Here is a 15,615-nt window from a genome sequence, read left to right on the forward strand (position 1 = left end):
CTGCACAGCTATCTCTCTTAATCCCAGGACTGTCTCTTAAAGAACATTCCAACTCCATCCCTCCACACCTTTAAGGTTGTCCCCGAAGCTTGGAATGTTCTCCTTGACTTCAGCTTCTGGGAATATCTGATTTCCTTCAGGTACCCCCACCCCTACTAACCATGTATATATACACACATAAGAGTTTTCGCTTTACCAAAGTAGGCCATTCTGTAGACCTCTTGGCAGAATGATTTTTACTTAATGCAAACTTGCTCATGGACTTTTAGAAGGGAGGCAGGGAGAATGGGGGCAAGCAGTTCAAAGGGGTGGGGGGTGTGAGAGGAAAGAGCAGGAACAGGCAGGGGCAAGGCCAGCCAAGTGGGGGCCAGAAATGGCAGTTAGGTGACATGAGATCTGAGCCAGACAAGTGATAATCAAATGCGTATAGAAAGAAACTAGACATACAAGCAAGGGGGCAGAGCAGCAGCAGCCTCTTCCATGTCCTTTCTTTCCCTTGGGAGTTTTCAGGGCTTTTTTGGGGGAGGGGGGGCCTATAAAGATGTGAGCCGAGAGACAGAAGCAGAGACTGAGCATAGTACTGTGGAGCAAAGTTAATGGAGCTATCTTCTTAGAATGTGGGTTTCTTTCAGAATTCTTTATGTAGTTGAATTTGTATAACGCAAATTGCCTTAAAGTGAGAACCATCTGTGTGGTTTATATTTACTTACCTGTGTACTTTGTTTTAATGCAATTGGAAGTTAGGTTGAGAGTGCTGTTTCTTAACATCCCCTACACTTAGCTTAAGTGCTTGGCACTTAGTGGTATCTTAATGCTTGTCAAAATAAATGAAGATTCATTTTTAAAAAATCACACACGCACAGCTGTAAAACTTTCTGTGTCTCTCCTAGGTTCAAAGGGTAGATTACTTCCTGATGAGGAATCTAACTGAGTAAGTCCAGGAAAAATTTCTTCCCTTCTTTGCACTCTTTCAGCATTAATAATCAACCCAAACCTTGATTTTAGCCTGCCTCAAATTCTTCTCCATTCTTTTCCTGCTGATTTCCTGGAGATTGTTCACTCTACTCATTATGCCAGACATGAGCCAACACCGGCTCCATTTGTTAATACCCTGCATATCCTTCCCTGCAACCTCCCCACTCACCCCCAAGTCTCTGTCCAGTGAACTCTACAAGTACTTTGTAGGCACTTTGCACGTTTCATTTTTTTGTAATTTTAAACTATCTTCTCTGAAGGCATTCAAGTCCCTGGAGTTCAGGAGTCATTTGGATTTAATTTTACACTTCCTCCAGCATCAACAACACTGCTCTGTACAGTAGTCATTTAATGTTTATTCAAGTCTCAAACTTCTTAAAAGCCAGAAACTGTACCTTACTTGATGTTTTAATCTTTGCTTGCAAAATGCTCTGTACACATAACTAAACAAACATTTATTAAAGTGCCTCATATATGCAAAATCCCGAAAACAAAAGAGTTTCTGTCCTTAAAGAACTTAACAGTCTTCCAGGGGACATGTAGTATGTACACAGGTATGTAAACACAAAGTAATTTCAGGAAGGAGAAGGCATTAATGAATATGGAAGGCTTCACAAAGGTAGCACTTTCCTGAGTGCACAGGAAGCAGTTAAAAAGTGTTAAATGAATGACACTAGGAGACTAGATAACAGAGAAGCAGGAAGAAATATAACCCAGCTCCTCTAAGATAACTCCACTAAGACCTAAGAAATGAACCAGACTGAATCTTGAATGGAAAAGCCAAGGGAAAAAAAAAAGTCATTTTTCCAGTCCAGGTCACTGCAGGGAGGCAGAGAGGTCGCACTGAAAGCTTTCCTCACCCTGTTCCTGACATCCTGGAATGAACCAACAGTTCTTAACAACAGCTACAGGACCAGCCTAGACTCTTCTTCCAGAAGTGCTGTAGAGCCCAGGCCTAACATCAAGTCCAAAGTCAGAAAGCAGTCTGCAAGAATGGGCCCTCCCCCCATAATGGACTATTATGTGGCAGGGCTGCTTTCTGACACAAAGGCAGAAAAAGCCAATGACTCCGAAATATCAACAAGCAAGGCACCCGAGAAAAATACAGACTGAGCACAAACCCAACTAGAAGTGTTGGAAGAGATGAAGCGAGAGTTCAAGTTTTTATAAACGGAATGAGGGAATGAAAAATGCTATCCACCTCCAGAGAGGAGAAAACTACCAAAGGATGACTTTATAGAGCTAGAAAAAACAGTAACAAAATTCATCTGGAAGAAGAAAAGATCAAAGGAACGAATGAAAAGAAGAGGAAGGGAAAGAGGCCGAGCTAGGCCTCAAACGACACCACAAAGCAGTAATCACTCAGATAATTTGGAGCTAGCTAAGAAACAGGCTGATCAGGGGAAAGGATCAGGCACACCAACCACACATACTGAAGCAGATGAGCACGGTAACCTAAAGATCCTCGCCACTGCAGCAAGAACTGACTGTGTCAAAACCTGCTGGGAAAAGAGAAAGGTACAAACCAAGAGCTCACATTCACCACCACAACTCTCCAGTCTGGAATATGACTCAGACATGAAGCCTGGCATCATCAACAAATTAGAAGGGAAAGGAAGAAATCATCTGTTACTTCTGTGCAAAAGGGAAGATTCGTGACCAAATAAGGGTCACAGAAGATAAAATGGACAATTTTGATTACAGAAAATTACGAAATTTTTGTATAAACAAAACCAATGTGGCTAAAATCAGGACAGGTAAATGGGGGAAAAAACCCTTGCAGCAAGCTTCTTTGATAAAGGTCTCATTTAATAATAATAATACCTAGTATTTATATAGCGCTTTAAGGTTTGTGAAGCACTTTACAGACATCTCTTTTGATCTTCAGGAGAACTCTGGGAGGTAGGTGCTATTATCATCCTCATTTTACAGATGAGGAAACTGAGGCTCAGAAAGGTCAAATGACTTGTCTAGGATCACATAGCTAGTGACTGAGACTGGATTTGAACTTAATCTAAACTGAGTTCTTGACTCCAGTCTCAGTACTCTATCTCTTGTACCACTTGGCTGGGATAATATAGGGCAAAGACATCAAACTGCTGTCTTACCCGTCTCCCCTGCAAAACTGCCCAGTGTAGCCCCTGAACCAGATTAAAATAGAATTGGGAAATGTTTAACACAACACAAAATAGAAATCCAACATAGATAAAGTTAATTTGTGGTTTCCAACATCATTACGTGGTTGGCAAGGATCCATTTCTATTGGAGTTTGACACCACTGTTAGAGAAAACTGATTCAAATTTATAAGAATAAAGCCACTCCCCAGCTGATAAGTACTCAAATGACAGGACTATGCCATGAATTTTCAAGGGAAGAAAACCCAAGCTATCAATAACCATATGAAAATATATTCTAGTTTACAAATAATTAGTGAAATGCAAATTCAAACAACTCAAGTTGTAAACCTGACAAAAATGGAAAAGGACAAATATCAAAGGGGCTTTGGGAAAACAAGCACATCGATACACTGTTGGTAGTCCAGCCATTCCAAAAGGTAATATGGAATTATGCCCTAGACATGATTCAATTGTGTATGCTCTTTTGACCTATGTCCACTCTCCAGAGAGATCAAAGAAAAGAGGAAGAAGACCCACACGTATAAAAATCACTGTAGCAGCTCTTTTTTGGTGACAGAGAATAGGAAATCGAGGGGAAGCCCATCAATTTGGGGAGGGATAAATAAGCTATGTCATAGGAAATATGATATGATATTCCTGTACTATAAGAAATGAAGCAGGGGATGATTTCAAGAAAAATTTGGAAAAACTTGTGTGACCTGACACAGAGTGAAGTGAGTAGAATCACATTTTGTGTAATAACAATAAAGGCCACTTTAAAGACTTTGGAACTCTCATCAGCATAATGACCAATCACAATTCCAGAGTACACAAGATGATACATGTTACTGACCTCCTGAGAGAGAGGTGATGAGAGTGAAGTGAGACTTTTTTTTTAAATCATGGCCACTGGGGGAATCTGTATTGCTTGACTATGTATATTTGTAATGGAGGTTTTGTTTTGCTTGCTATCTCAATCAAGGAGTGGGAAGAGAATGCTCATAAGAAAATAATTTTTAAAAATATGACTAAAATCTCCTTGAATGATACCTTGTGTTCCCAATAGTACCTAGACTGGAGTGAATAAATGCCCGTTGACTCCTGAGAAAGGCCTAAGAAGAAAAATGCAAAGAGAAATAAAGAGAGAGAGAGAGATATTCGACAGATTTTCTGAATTCTGTTGGTGGCAGCGTAGTGAGGGGGAGGCAAAGGGGATGTGGACAGAGAAAGACATGTCTTGTCCCTCATCCTGCTCACTTGGAGAATTAATCCCATAGTAAGGTTGGCATTGGCCGTTCAAAGATATTTGCCTCATTCAGGTCTGGTCTTAGTTTTTTCGTCCCCTACTTAGTACTAGAAGGACCAGAATTTAAGAATATTTCAAAAGACCAAGCTACATCAATTGACAGAGAACATTTCTTTTATCCATAAGACAAAAGAAGATAAAAATTTTCATTTCAAAATAAGATTATAATAAAACCTGGTCCTTTTAGTGTTAATAACTTGGTGATCTCTACCCTATCCAGCTGCTGTCATAATCAAGGTTTTCTGTGTGAAGGGGTTCATATTCATTTCAAATTCAAGAATACAAGGACAGCAGGCCAGCGCCTAACACTCACAAATCAGAGTTGGAAAGAGATCTTAGAGGGGCCATGTAGTCTGACCATCCATCCAATGGAGAACTCCCTACCAAAGTGGTCTCACCAATCTACCCTCTCTACCAGAGCAAACCCCTGCACTAAGAATGATCCTGTTGACAGGGGTCAGAATCATGGATAGAGAGTAGAAACTTAAGTTGAATGGGGATTAGACTGGAATCAGATTTCCCTAGCAATGGAAGATCTCTGGGATTATCAGACTAGATATAGTGATGCAGACTCTTAATTCATATCAGCTAAGACTTACACCTACACTCTGCTCTTATGGAGGCTGGGGGCAGGGGCAGGCTTGGAGCACCTTCTAGGCTCCAGACAGTGCTGGGTCCAAGAGGATAGTGACAAAAAAGACGAGTATCTAACTTGGTAACTGCTTTAGGAAAATGAGTTGACTTGGTTCAGGAGAACCTTCCCTGTTGGTGTAGAGAATTTTAAAAGTCTCAAGGAGTCTAATGGGTATGAATTAAGTTCTAGCATGTCATTCCAGTGTATGGAATTAAGAGATTTCAAGGGGAGGGGAATAAGTATTTCTATAGTGCTTACTAGATGCCAGGTATTGTGCTAGGCTTTTTGCAAATATTATCTCAGTTGATCTTTATGAGAACCCTGTGAGGTGGGTGCTAATATTATCCCCATTTTACAGCTGAGGAAACTGAGGCTGAGAGAGGTTAAGCAACTTACTCAGGGATCACACCCTACTGAGGCTGGATTTGAACTCAAGTCATCTTGATTCAAGATAAAGGGCACAGTCCTTATTCTGGGAGACCAGTGGGACAAGATAGGGCAATACCTACTTAGCCCCATAAACACTCCCACCCCTGCTCCAAGGAAGAGAGATTAAAATGGCCAGGGGTAAATGTGGGTTGTGTGGATTTGGAAAGAAGGAAAGGAGGAGAAAGAACTCTCTAAGGAACCCAAGAGCCCCTGATGACTTGGCTCATACACCATCTGTAAGCTAAAGTGATTGTGTTAAAGCACCCTGGGTTATAAGGGATGGGGCCAGCCCAAGCAGAATGCTCTGGTGTGAATGAACCCCAGGCCACCACTTACAATCATTTCTTGAGGAAGTGGTGAAAGAAAAGCATTCTCATGTAACCCTGAGACAGGTCCCCTCCCAACCCCTACCCCACCAAGCTGGAAGAAAGGGGGGAAATGAGCAGTTTATTCTAGGGTCCTACCCCACAATTCAGGGATCCTAGCCCTGTAAACCATGGTCCTAGCCCTGGGTCTCAAACTATAGCTGAGTGGGATGGACCAGGAGCCCTGGGTTTAGGCGTGCAGAAAGCGGTTGAAGGCATTGTATGCAGACTCCAGATCAAACAGCATCTGCCGGACCTGAGAATCATCCAGCTCATCCGCAGCTGACATGCCACTCAAGGTCTGTAGCCTGTGGGAAGAAAGAAAGGTCACTGGGAGCCCATAAGAGCTCAGAAATTAGACTTTCCCCCTGAACCTCTTAACACCATGGTAAAAAATGTCCAATTTTTCTGGCTCTTCAGGATGTTGTAACTTGGAGATACTCAGATGACTCTCCCCTAGACAGTCCTGTTTACGCCCCTTTCCCAATGACTTACCACTTCCAAGCCATCTCCCAGGGGTCACTCACCACTGGCTGACTTTCTGTCGACCCTCAAAGTCAGGAGGCAAATGGCTCATGCGATTCATGGTCTCCATTAATTCTCGAAGATCAGGCTGGATCTGAAGGTTAATGACGTGTCAGATTCCAGGGAGAATTATCCCTCCTTACTTCCCCCTCCTGCCCAACAACCAAAGCCTTTCCTAAGATGTATAGCACTCAGCTCACAGTCAGTCTTGCAGAAGATGGAGTGCCCTATAGAGCCGGGCCCTCCCAAAATAAGAGCATTCCCTTATACCACTTTCACTCAGTCAGGGGATAGAGGGTGGATTTCTGAATGCCCCCTTGTAGACACCTTACCTCATCCATGGCACGGATTTCCAGACGGAGTTTATCCATCACAGTGATGAAAAGCTAGGGAGAAAAAACAAACTTTAGGCACAGACCTTACAACATTAACTCTGACAGAGACTTGAGGGAGGGCAGAGCTATATTCCCTAATATTTAAAAAAAAAAAAAAGGTAAGGATGTCCCAAACATCTTCCTTCAAAAATGCTTTCTGACTTTGCCATCTATTAACTTACTTTTTCCCCCCAACCTGTTTACCTTTTCAACTCATACCACCTTTTGGTGGGCATCTAAACTTGTTTCAAGTTTCCAGGGATGCCCCCTTGTTATGGTTTAATATGGTGCCTGCACACCTTTGTTTTTGCAGATCAGAGCCCTTGTCTTTTTAGTCTGTCCTTCTGGGGCATCATCTCACTCTGGTCCCCAATGCCCTTCTCAGGCAATGTCCAGTTCTGAAACTAGGTTGTGTGATGTACAAGGTTAGTAAGATTCTGAACTTGGAAGAAACCTTAGTCAACCTTTCTTATTTAGACAGTGGGAAATCGTGGCCCAAAATGCTAGAATGACTTGACCAAGGTTATAACACAGGAGTTATGTGGCAAAGCAAAGACTGGAAATTAAAGTCTCCTGACTTTCAATTTATTGCTATTTCTTGCTGGCAGGGACATGCCCAAGCTTCCATATCTATCACTTTTCTGCTCAATGGTTTGCATGAAGCAAAGAATTTTTGCTTTATTTTCAAATCCCTAACTGATGCTCAGTTCTCTGTAGAGCCATCTGGCCATATCTACACATTCAGCTGTTTTCTGGGAAAGTTCTCCAGTGATTCCTGGGCCCCTTTTCTTGCTTTGTAACCAATGGTTGAGGCCATCACCTTATAAATATTGGATTTCCCTAAAATACAGACTGGTTGCATTCCATTAGATTCACTTCATTTCCAAGTTAGGTGTTTGGAAACTGAAAAGTGTTCTCCTATAGAAACAATGTCATGGATTACCCAGAAGTTGTGGTATTTAATCTTACTTTTTCCTTTTCAGTAGCATCTGACTCTTTGTGACCCCATTTGGAATTTCTTGACAAAGATACTAGAGTGGTTTGCCATTTCCTCCTTCAGCTCATTTTACAGGCGAGGAAACTGAGGCAGACAGGGTTAAATGACTTACCTAGGTATCACCCAGATTGTAAATGCCAAGGTCAGGTTTGAACTCAGAAAGATGAGTCTTCCTGACTCTATCCACTGTGCCACCCAGCTGCCCTACAAAAGCCGAGTTATACAGAAAAGGGAGCTGCTCCTCAAGTTTATCCACTTGGCCTCAGGCCTTTGCACCTGGGACTGAGCTAATCTGAACGGTGAGTAAAGGCCTAAAAACTCACCTCATCCCAACCCATCTAGCACGTGCCAGATCACACTTCTTTGTGTGCCTCCTAGCTGGGATGGATCTCAGGCCCTGCCCAGCTTGGGCTTGTCCCTAACACGCCCTGTAGCACATGTACCTGCTCCCCACTTCCAATCCCCTTTTCTACTCTCACAACATTGCTTATGTGTCCCCTGCATGGGCTGCCACACCATCATTGCCCTGACAGGTCTTTCTGCCTCTATCACCCCTGCTTCAACCTGTCTTTTCATATGCTTCTCAGCTCATTGTATATATGAAGAAATCTGGTCATGTGAATCTTCTGATCAAAAGCCTCCAGGGTCTTCTGATTACCTACAAAGTATAGTTCTAACTCTACTTTTCATCATCCTCTTGGTCACCTACCTCAATCCTATTTTATAGATGATGAAATTAAGGGCTAAAATAACTTGGCAAAGCTGGAATTTGAACCCAAGTCCTCAGGTTTCAGATGCAGTCCTCTTGCCTCTGCCAGACATGACCATACCTTACCAAAGTAAACGATTTCACCCCAAAGGTGCTTCACTATTTAGGAACACAGTAGTTTTCCTCAATTGGGTTCAGGAGCATGAGTACCATGTAGTTTATATAACCACTGAAATGGATGGCCCTCAGAAATCATCCAGTCCAGCAAACACCTGAACAAAAATCCTTTCTGTATCATTTGTGAAAAAAGGCCATTTGTGACTTACAGTTCTGGAATGAAAGAGAATTCATTACTTTCTGAAGCAGCCCATCTAATTTTGTATAGCTCTAATCGTTAAGTTTATTCTTACATCCAGCCTAACTTCAACTCTTTGCTGCTTCTATACATTGTTCATAGCATAGCCCTCTGAAACCAAGCAGTACAAGTCTAATTCTGCTTCCTTCAGTAGTTGGGAGAAAGCTGTCATGACCTTTACTAAGTCTTCTTCTCCACAAGTCAAACATTCCTAGGTCTTTCAATCAATCCTCATGTAACAAGAAAGTCAAAGTCCTTCCTTACTCTGGAGGCCCTCCTTTGGAAGAGCAGCCAATCACTGCCCTCATGATTGTAGCCTCCAGTACTAAACAAAGCACTGAAGATGCCTTCTGATCCCAGCAGAGGGAGAGGGAGAGGGACTCTGCCTCCATGTTGTGGGGGCTTAGTCTTGGCCATTGTGGCTGCCAGATCACACCACTGATGCTTGCCGTGCTTGCACAAAAACAGGCATCGAGGGGGGATAGTGGGTAGAGCACTGGGCCTGGAATCTGAAAGATCTAAGATCAAATTTGGCCTAGTGATTCTGGGCAAATCATTTAATCTCTGCCTTCCTCATTTATAAAACAGGGATAACAGCAGCACCTGCCTCGAAGGGTTGTTGTGAGGGGCAAATGAGACAGCAATTGTAAAACACTTAGCACAGTGCCTAGAACACGGTGGGCACTAGATAAATGGTAGCTCTGATTACTGTTGTTACTGTATGAACCTGTAAAATGGGGATCACAGCAGCATCTATGGCCCAGGGTTTTTCTGAGGATCAAATGAGCTATCTATAAAGCACTTAGTACAGTACCTTGCACAGAGTAGGTGCTTAATAAATGCTTGTTCCTTTCCCTTCAAAGTCCACAAAAGCTCTTAGATAGTTTTCATATGCACCGCTATCGAGGGACACCTCCCTCATTTTCTATTTGGCAAAGCTGGTTTTTGGAACCCATTTATTCTTACTCAATTTCATCTCATTAAATTTGTTGTAGCTTCTTTCTAGGTCTTCTCACCCAATGCACTACTTATCCCCCCACAACTGTTGTCTTAACATCTGATAATCATATATTTTGTATTAACCCTTCTTTACCTACCTTTGTTTCCATCTTCTGAATAGTCTTTTAAAAATTAAAGCTGGTGAATTTCCTGTATATCCATGTCAGTCTCTTTAGGGATAACCTCAATTCCACTCTTTTCCTCACTACTAGAATTGTTCCCTTTCACATCTTCAGAATTTCACTCTAGAAAGCATCTTATCCCTTTTGAACAGATCTTGACCAAAGAATTTAGTTCATTAGACCTTATCTATCTCTTCTGAGGCCTTTGAAATCTGCTTTCTCCAAATCTTGCAGTGGCTTGGGTGAGTTCCTGAAATTTTTGTAGCTATTGTGGACCCAGACAGTCCACCTCATTTTCCCCTAAGTACCTGAGGCTCTGCTGGCCTGGTGATCTGAATTATAAAATGGTCTTCTGGCTTAGGAAGTCCAGGGATGGGGAATGGAGGAGCAGAGGGGAGTTAGGTGGCTTGATACTGTTTTTAAACTTCAATTATTGAAGTAGTTTTAATTGGCTATTACAGTTATTGAGTACATCTCACATAAGCGGACAAGTTCTGCAGACCTCTCCTTCCCCTCATAGAGTTCCCTGTGGCCCAGCTCCTTCTGAAACCAGAGTGGTTTCAGCTTCAGTGACTGGAGTCCCAACAACAAATCCCAAGTGAGAACATCTTCTGTATTAAAAACAACAATAACCTGAATCTACCAGACTAAGCCAGATTCAGGCCTAGCTCACAATACAATACAGCAGACTCTTGCTTTCTTCCTTTTTTTTTTTTTTTTCCCCAAATGCCAAACCTCAGGTAAAGTAGCCACCTCTTCCCAGGGACTCTTTTTCCACTTTTTGAAGGATGAAATATTAAAGAAAATTTAGAAATCAGCTGCTCTGCTTTGGGAAGAAAGAGAATTCCAAAAGATACGTGGTCATGACTGTTACACCAAGCCTCCATGTCACGTTTATGACATTTCCTAAACTCCTCTATTTCTTATCTCTGTATAGATGGTCCACACTGCTCTTGACTGACAGGCCTGCTTCTGTTTCTTCCTCCATTAATCTTCCCCCAAATGTTCTACTAAGCTTTTTCCTTGGATTTCTGGATCCTCCTAAGAACTCTTCATCATTTACAGTGTTGTTCAGTAGTTAGTCCCATCCCCTTTTTACCTATACCTTAAATCCTTCTGAATAAAGTTACTCTTCCAGAACATTATTCTAGACTTGAGTTTCACCCAATCATGTCTCAGTGGTCCTTGTGTGGCCAAATTTATTTCCTTCCATTCCTATCTCTAAGACTTCTTCCTTTGTGAATCCACACTCTGTGCCTCTGTAAACAGACATGAGGCCAAGGTTTTGTTAATGGTTCCTTTACTGGAATGTCTCCCTTGAATCTGAAGGGGGTACTTCTATTTGTTATTCTTTCTACATTGTAGTCACTCACTCTGGTCTCTAGTTGGAAGATACATGTAGAAAGTTTTCTACCTCCCCTTTTTTTTGACAAGATACCAAGCAAATATATTCTTATCAATCTTAGTAAGGTCCACTCTATTCCTGGCCAGCAACCTGTTATTCCTCTATTTGTCCAGAAATCTACATCTCCCTTTCAGTCATGATCATCTTAAACAAACACTTACTTCCTAAATCTGTTTCTTCTCCATTCCAATGATCAGTGATTGTGATGGAAAATAAAATACTTTCAGTCTCTTGCACGTGACTTTAGTTATATCTTGACTTGCCTTAAAAGGTTTTCTCGTCATGTCTCCGACATAGCGTATCTTTGAGTTTTGTTATCAATACCTCTCATTAGAAAATCAGCAACTGTCACTATTTATCTTTTCTTTCTTAGAGCCTCATTGGAATATCTCTTTCCAGGCAACCTGCTTGGATCCAATCATCATTCCTTAAAGGACAAAAAGCTGCTTCCTCGTTGAAGGAACCTGTGTTCTCTTTCAGAAAAGTTTTATATATGTTACTTAGATGTAAATGATCCTTCTTCCCTTTTGCTTCTGTATCATAGTCATCCACCCTCCAATCTCCCTTTTCAGATCTCCTTTAGGTTTCATATTGAAATTCTTCCATTTTTTAAGAACACTTCTTTCTCCATGATAGCCTGAAGAATGGAGAAGAGCTCTTCTAGTCTCTTCATTTTCTCTTTTAGAAGAAAGACCAATCTGCACTTTGACTAGAAGTCACTTGGCCCTGGCAGAGATACAGGTACTGCATGCTCTATATGGGGCACTGAAAAACTCTTTCTGCTCTCTCTAGTAACTGAAAGTTCGAACCTCAATCTTTTGTTGGTCTTGCTAATGATTCTCAGACCAGTCCTAAAGTACAATTCCTCTTGCCTCACTCTGATGTTGGGACATAAAATGGGACTGAGGAGCTAAATCCAGAGTGACCTTTCTCAGGGTGCAGGGCTTACCGAGACAATGTCAGCAATGCATCGGTTGAGGTTGCCCTTGTCGTCCTTGATGGTGATTGGTCGGTCCTCCTTGATCCTCTCCATCGCTAGTGGGCAATCAAGCTGCCAGGAAAGTAAGGGGATATGAAGTTACATAATATACCTGGAGATAGCCCCTAATACCCAGGGGAGAAAAGTCCATCCAACTGGAAAGATAGATCAGAGTAGGGGCAAGGGTCAAAGCACCCTGGGTACTCTCATCAGGTTGGTTGACTCACTCGGAACTTTCGGCAGAACTCATCAATGGAACTGATTTCTGAGCCTTGCACTTGCTTGAAGGCGGCTTTGTATTGGACCAGGAGTCGGGAACAAGCTGCTGTGTACCTGTGGAGAAGTAAGCCTCAGCAAGGGTCATGACCCTTTCAGCTAAGAAAAAGACAGATGTCTGGCTCTCCAGGATCAGAGTTCAACCCAGGGTGGGGAGGGGCTTGGGTCTTAAAGGTCAAGTAGGAACCTGGAATTCTAGATTAATTTAAGGGAAAAAGAACTTATGCCAAGGGAAGGTGAGAGAAATGCCTGGTTCATGGATGAAATGAACCTTAACAATCATCTAATCTAACTCCCTCCTATCACAAAGGAAAAAGCTAAGCTTCAGATAAATGATTTGCCCAAGATTCCACAGCTAGTACCACCTAGTATGTAGCAGAACCAGGATTCAAACAGATTTCACACAAAACTACATGATAAGCATATTAGCCTGCTACAAAAAAAAAACAAATGCTGTATGAAATCTGAAGGGAAAGTTCATCATTGACCAGGAGAATCAAAGATGATTTCAAGAAAGAGATGGTACTTGAATTGAGCTTTAAAGAATCAGTATTCTTCACAGACTCATAGAATTAGACTGAAAAGCACTTTAGGTCATCTAGTCTAATATATGGAGAGAACTGATGCTCAAAGGACTTATACATATTAACCAAAGTTTTATAGGTACTGAGTGACAAAGCTAGAATTTGAACCTACAACCTCCAAATTTAATAATGTCCCCACTGTACCACACTGCCTGATACACTTTTCTTCTTGGTATTCTTTTCAGCACAGGCTAGAAACAGTTGGTCTATCCTCATAACAGAAGCTCAAAAATCACATAACTTGGAAACCTAAAGAGGTGGAAGAAAACTTAAAGGTCCACTCTTTCAGAACCTGTAGCAAACATCAATGTTTGTTGACTTAAATGGATGAAAACATATACCTAGTACATTCACTAGCGTGCACATTGCAAAGTTAATGTGTTTATAAAATTAGAATGCATCAAAAAGAATACTGAACTGGGAGTTAGGAGTTCCGAGTCCTACTCCCTGTTCTGTCACTGACTTTGTGTCTGACTTTGGCTAGGCCCTCTCAGGGTCTTAGTTTCCCCCATTACAACAAAGAGGACAACTGGACTAAGTGACCATTAAGGTCCCATCTGTTCTAAGTGTTTTAGAATTCTATGAAACTAATAGAAACAAATTAAAAAATAAAAAGTAGACAAATTTTGGAACTTGTTTGGAAAATCTAACCCTGAAATAATTTGGAGTTAGCAATGTTTCCAAAGCTTAAGGATTCTTTCTAGCCACAGCTTCCTAGATCTTCCTTATGTCTATACAGAGAGAGAGAAAGAGAGTAATGGAGAGAAGTCAGATGCTCTATTCCAGAACTTCTGAGTATCCAGAAAACCAGAAAAAAGACCTAGAAACTAAGCGAGATGTCAAAGGTGCCTCCCTTCCTACCCTTTCCTTTCCTCCCCTCACCAATCTCCCTTCCTTCAGGACTCACTCATTAGGGGTGACACAGTCCTTGATGTATGCCTTCTCCAGGGCTTGCATCGTCTTCACCACAGCAAACAACTCTGCCATGTTGTCATACCTGAGAGCACGAACCTCGTTAGTCACACTGGCAGTTCCCAGGTAGGGCGGACAGAAGGGGCTCTCACCCTTCTCCTGGGGGCGGCCATGGCTCCGGTCCCCCTCCACTCACCCTCTATGCATTACCTTCTGCGGTGCTGTAGCCCTCTATGTCCGAGACGCTCACGGCAAGCACGGAGAATTAAGGAGGCAAGGGCAGGGTCGGGGGACGGGGGATTTTCTCGACACCTCAATGCTACCCAACTCAAGGAACGGAGCCCAGCAGTTACAACCGGGGGCCCCAAGCGCCTAGCCAGCCCTGGTCCACCATGGTCTCCAGCCTGCCACCCCGCAGGACATGACCCCCAGTAACTGCCCCGGAGGGGACCAACACAAGGGACGGCTGCAGGGCAGAGGCCGGGGCCCTCCCCTTCCCCACCCTCCTTCATGGAGGGGACTCACTTCTCTCTTTCCCGGGCATTCTTGTACAGCTTTACCTCCTGCGGAAGAGAAAAGAGCCCAAGGTCAGCTGGGGGCCAGGGGCGAGCCCAGGGCCCCGGACACTTGTCCATCAATGGTGGTAAGAATCGCTCCCCGGCCTCGTGGGGAGAAGGGGCGCGTCCCGCAGACCCACGAGGGGGCGGCTCTCACCTCGTACAGCTCGGGCTTATTCCCTGGGGCTGAAAACAAAGAAGATCCAGATCAGGACCCCGGAGGGGCAGGGCCAGGCCCCCCGCCCCCTGCCCGTGCTCCGCGGGGAAGCTAACGCCAGCCTCGGCTCCCACTTCTCTCGCACCGCTTCCCTCCATCTTCCGCTCCCGCTGGGCACTCGGACGCCAGAGGCGGCCTGGGGGCAGCCTGGTGCTCGCGCGAGGGTGGACAGAGCCCCGCCCCGCCCCCTCCCTGGGCCCGGGCTCCTGGCGCCCCCTGCCGGGGGAGGCCGTGTTTCCTTCCTACTCCCCCGGCCTCGGTCGGAGGGATACCCGGCCTGCCCCCGGCATTAGAAGGCCGAGGCGGGGAGAGGAGAGTTACCTCCTATCCCGGGGGTGGCTGGGATCCCGTGAAACATGCTCGACGGCGGTGCCCGGGTCCTCGTCTGCGGGCGCGAAGCTGAAGCCGGGCGGGGCGGAGGAACGGGGGGAGGGCCGCGGCTGCCGCCAGGCCTTCTCTTGGGAGCGGCGGAGGGCTCAGGGGCGGCCTAGATTCCTTGGCGCGCCTGGGAGGGGAGCTGTCAGTCTCCCACTGGGATCGACTCCCGGTACCTGGGGATCGTTCTTCTCCGGACAGCTCGATCCAAGATGGCGCCAGCCCGGGATCTCTCGGGCGATCGATGTTTCGGCGCTCGACCGTGTAACGCCGGGCATCCTACGCTTGCGCAGATCCTCTCGAGGAGCTCGGGGCCAGGAGAGCCTCGCAAGCCCCGCCCCTCAGCCCGGTCTAAGGTGTCCTAGGCGCCTAGATCCGGGACGAAAGCCGAGGGTGGAGCCC

The 15,615-nt window shown here is 44.2% G+C and overlaps 1 protein-coding gene across 2 annotated transcripts; it reads right to left on the reverse strand.

The window, feature by feature from the left end:
• Positions 1 to 5,890: 5,890 nt before the first annotated feature.
• Positions 5,891 to 15,615, reverse strand: VPS28 (VPS28 subunit of ESCRT-I). Of its 2 annotated transcripts, none has more exons than XM_072602733.1 (9): positions 15,160 to 15,615; positions 14,779 to 14,807; positions 14,590 to 14,627; positions 14,060 to 14,149; positions 12,520 to 12,625; positions 12,263 to 12,364; positions 6,685 to 6,738; positions 6,355 to 6,446; positions 5,891 to 6,135 (listed from the first exon to the last, which is right to left on the reverse strand). In XM_072602733.1, the coding sequence occupies exons 1-9, from the start codon at positions 15,194 to 15,196 to the stop codon at positions 6,018 to 6,020; spliced, it is 666 nt and encodes a 221-aa protein (XP_072458834.1). In that variant the 5' UTR covers positions 15,197 to 15,615; the 3' UTR covers positions 5,891 to 6,017. The 2 variants fall into 2 exon arrangements, with proteins under 2 accessions (XP_072458834.1, XP_072458833.1); XM_072602732.1 differs by having other exon boundaries at positions 14,275 to 14,627; positions 15,160 to 15,452.

Source organism: Notamacropus eugenii, chromosome 4 (genome assembly GCF_028372415.1).
Source record: "Notamacropus eugenii isolate mMacEug1 chromosome 4, mMacEug1.pri_v2, whole genome shotgun sequence".
NCBI lineage: Eukaryota > Metazoa > Chordata > Mammalia > Diprotodontia > Macropodidae > Notamacropus > Notamacropus eugenii.

Excerpts from the sequence above, each read along its gene's own strand:
- VPS28 (XM_072602732.1), bottom strand. The coding sequence starts at position 14,576 with ATGAAGGAGGGTGGGGAAGGGGAGGGCCCCGGCCTCTGCCCTGCAGCC. Across the intron at positions 12,365-12,519 it reads AGTTCTGCCGAAAGTTCCGA|CTTGATTGCCCACTAGCGAT; the intron begins GTGAGTCAACCA and ends CTTTCCTGGCAG. Across the intron at positions 6,739-12,262 it reads GCATTGCTGACATTGTCTCG|CTTTTCATCACTGTGATGGA; the intron begins GTAAGCCCTGCA and ends TTTTCTCCCTAG.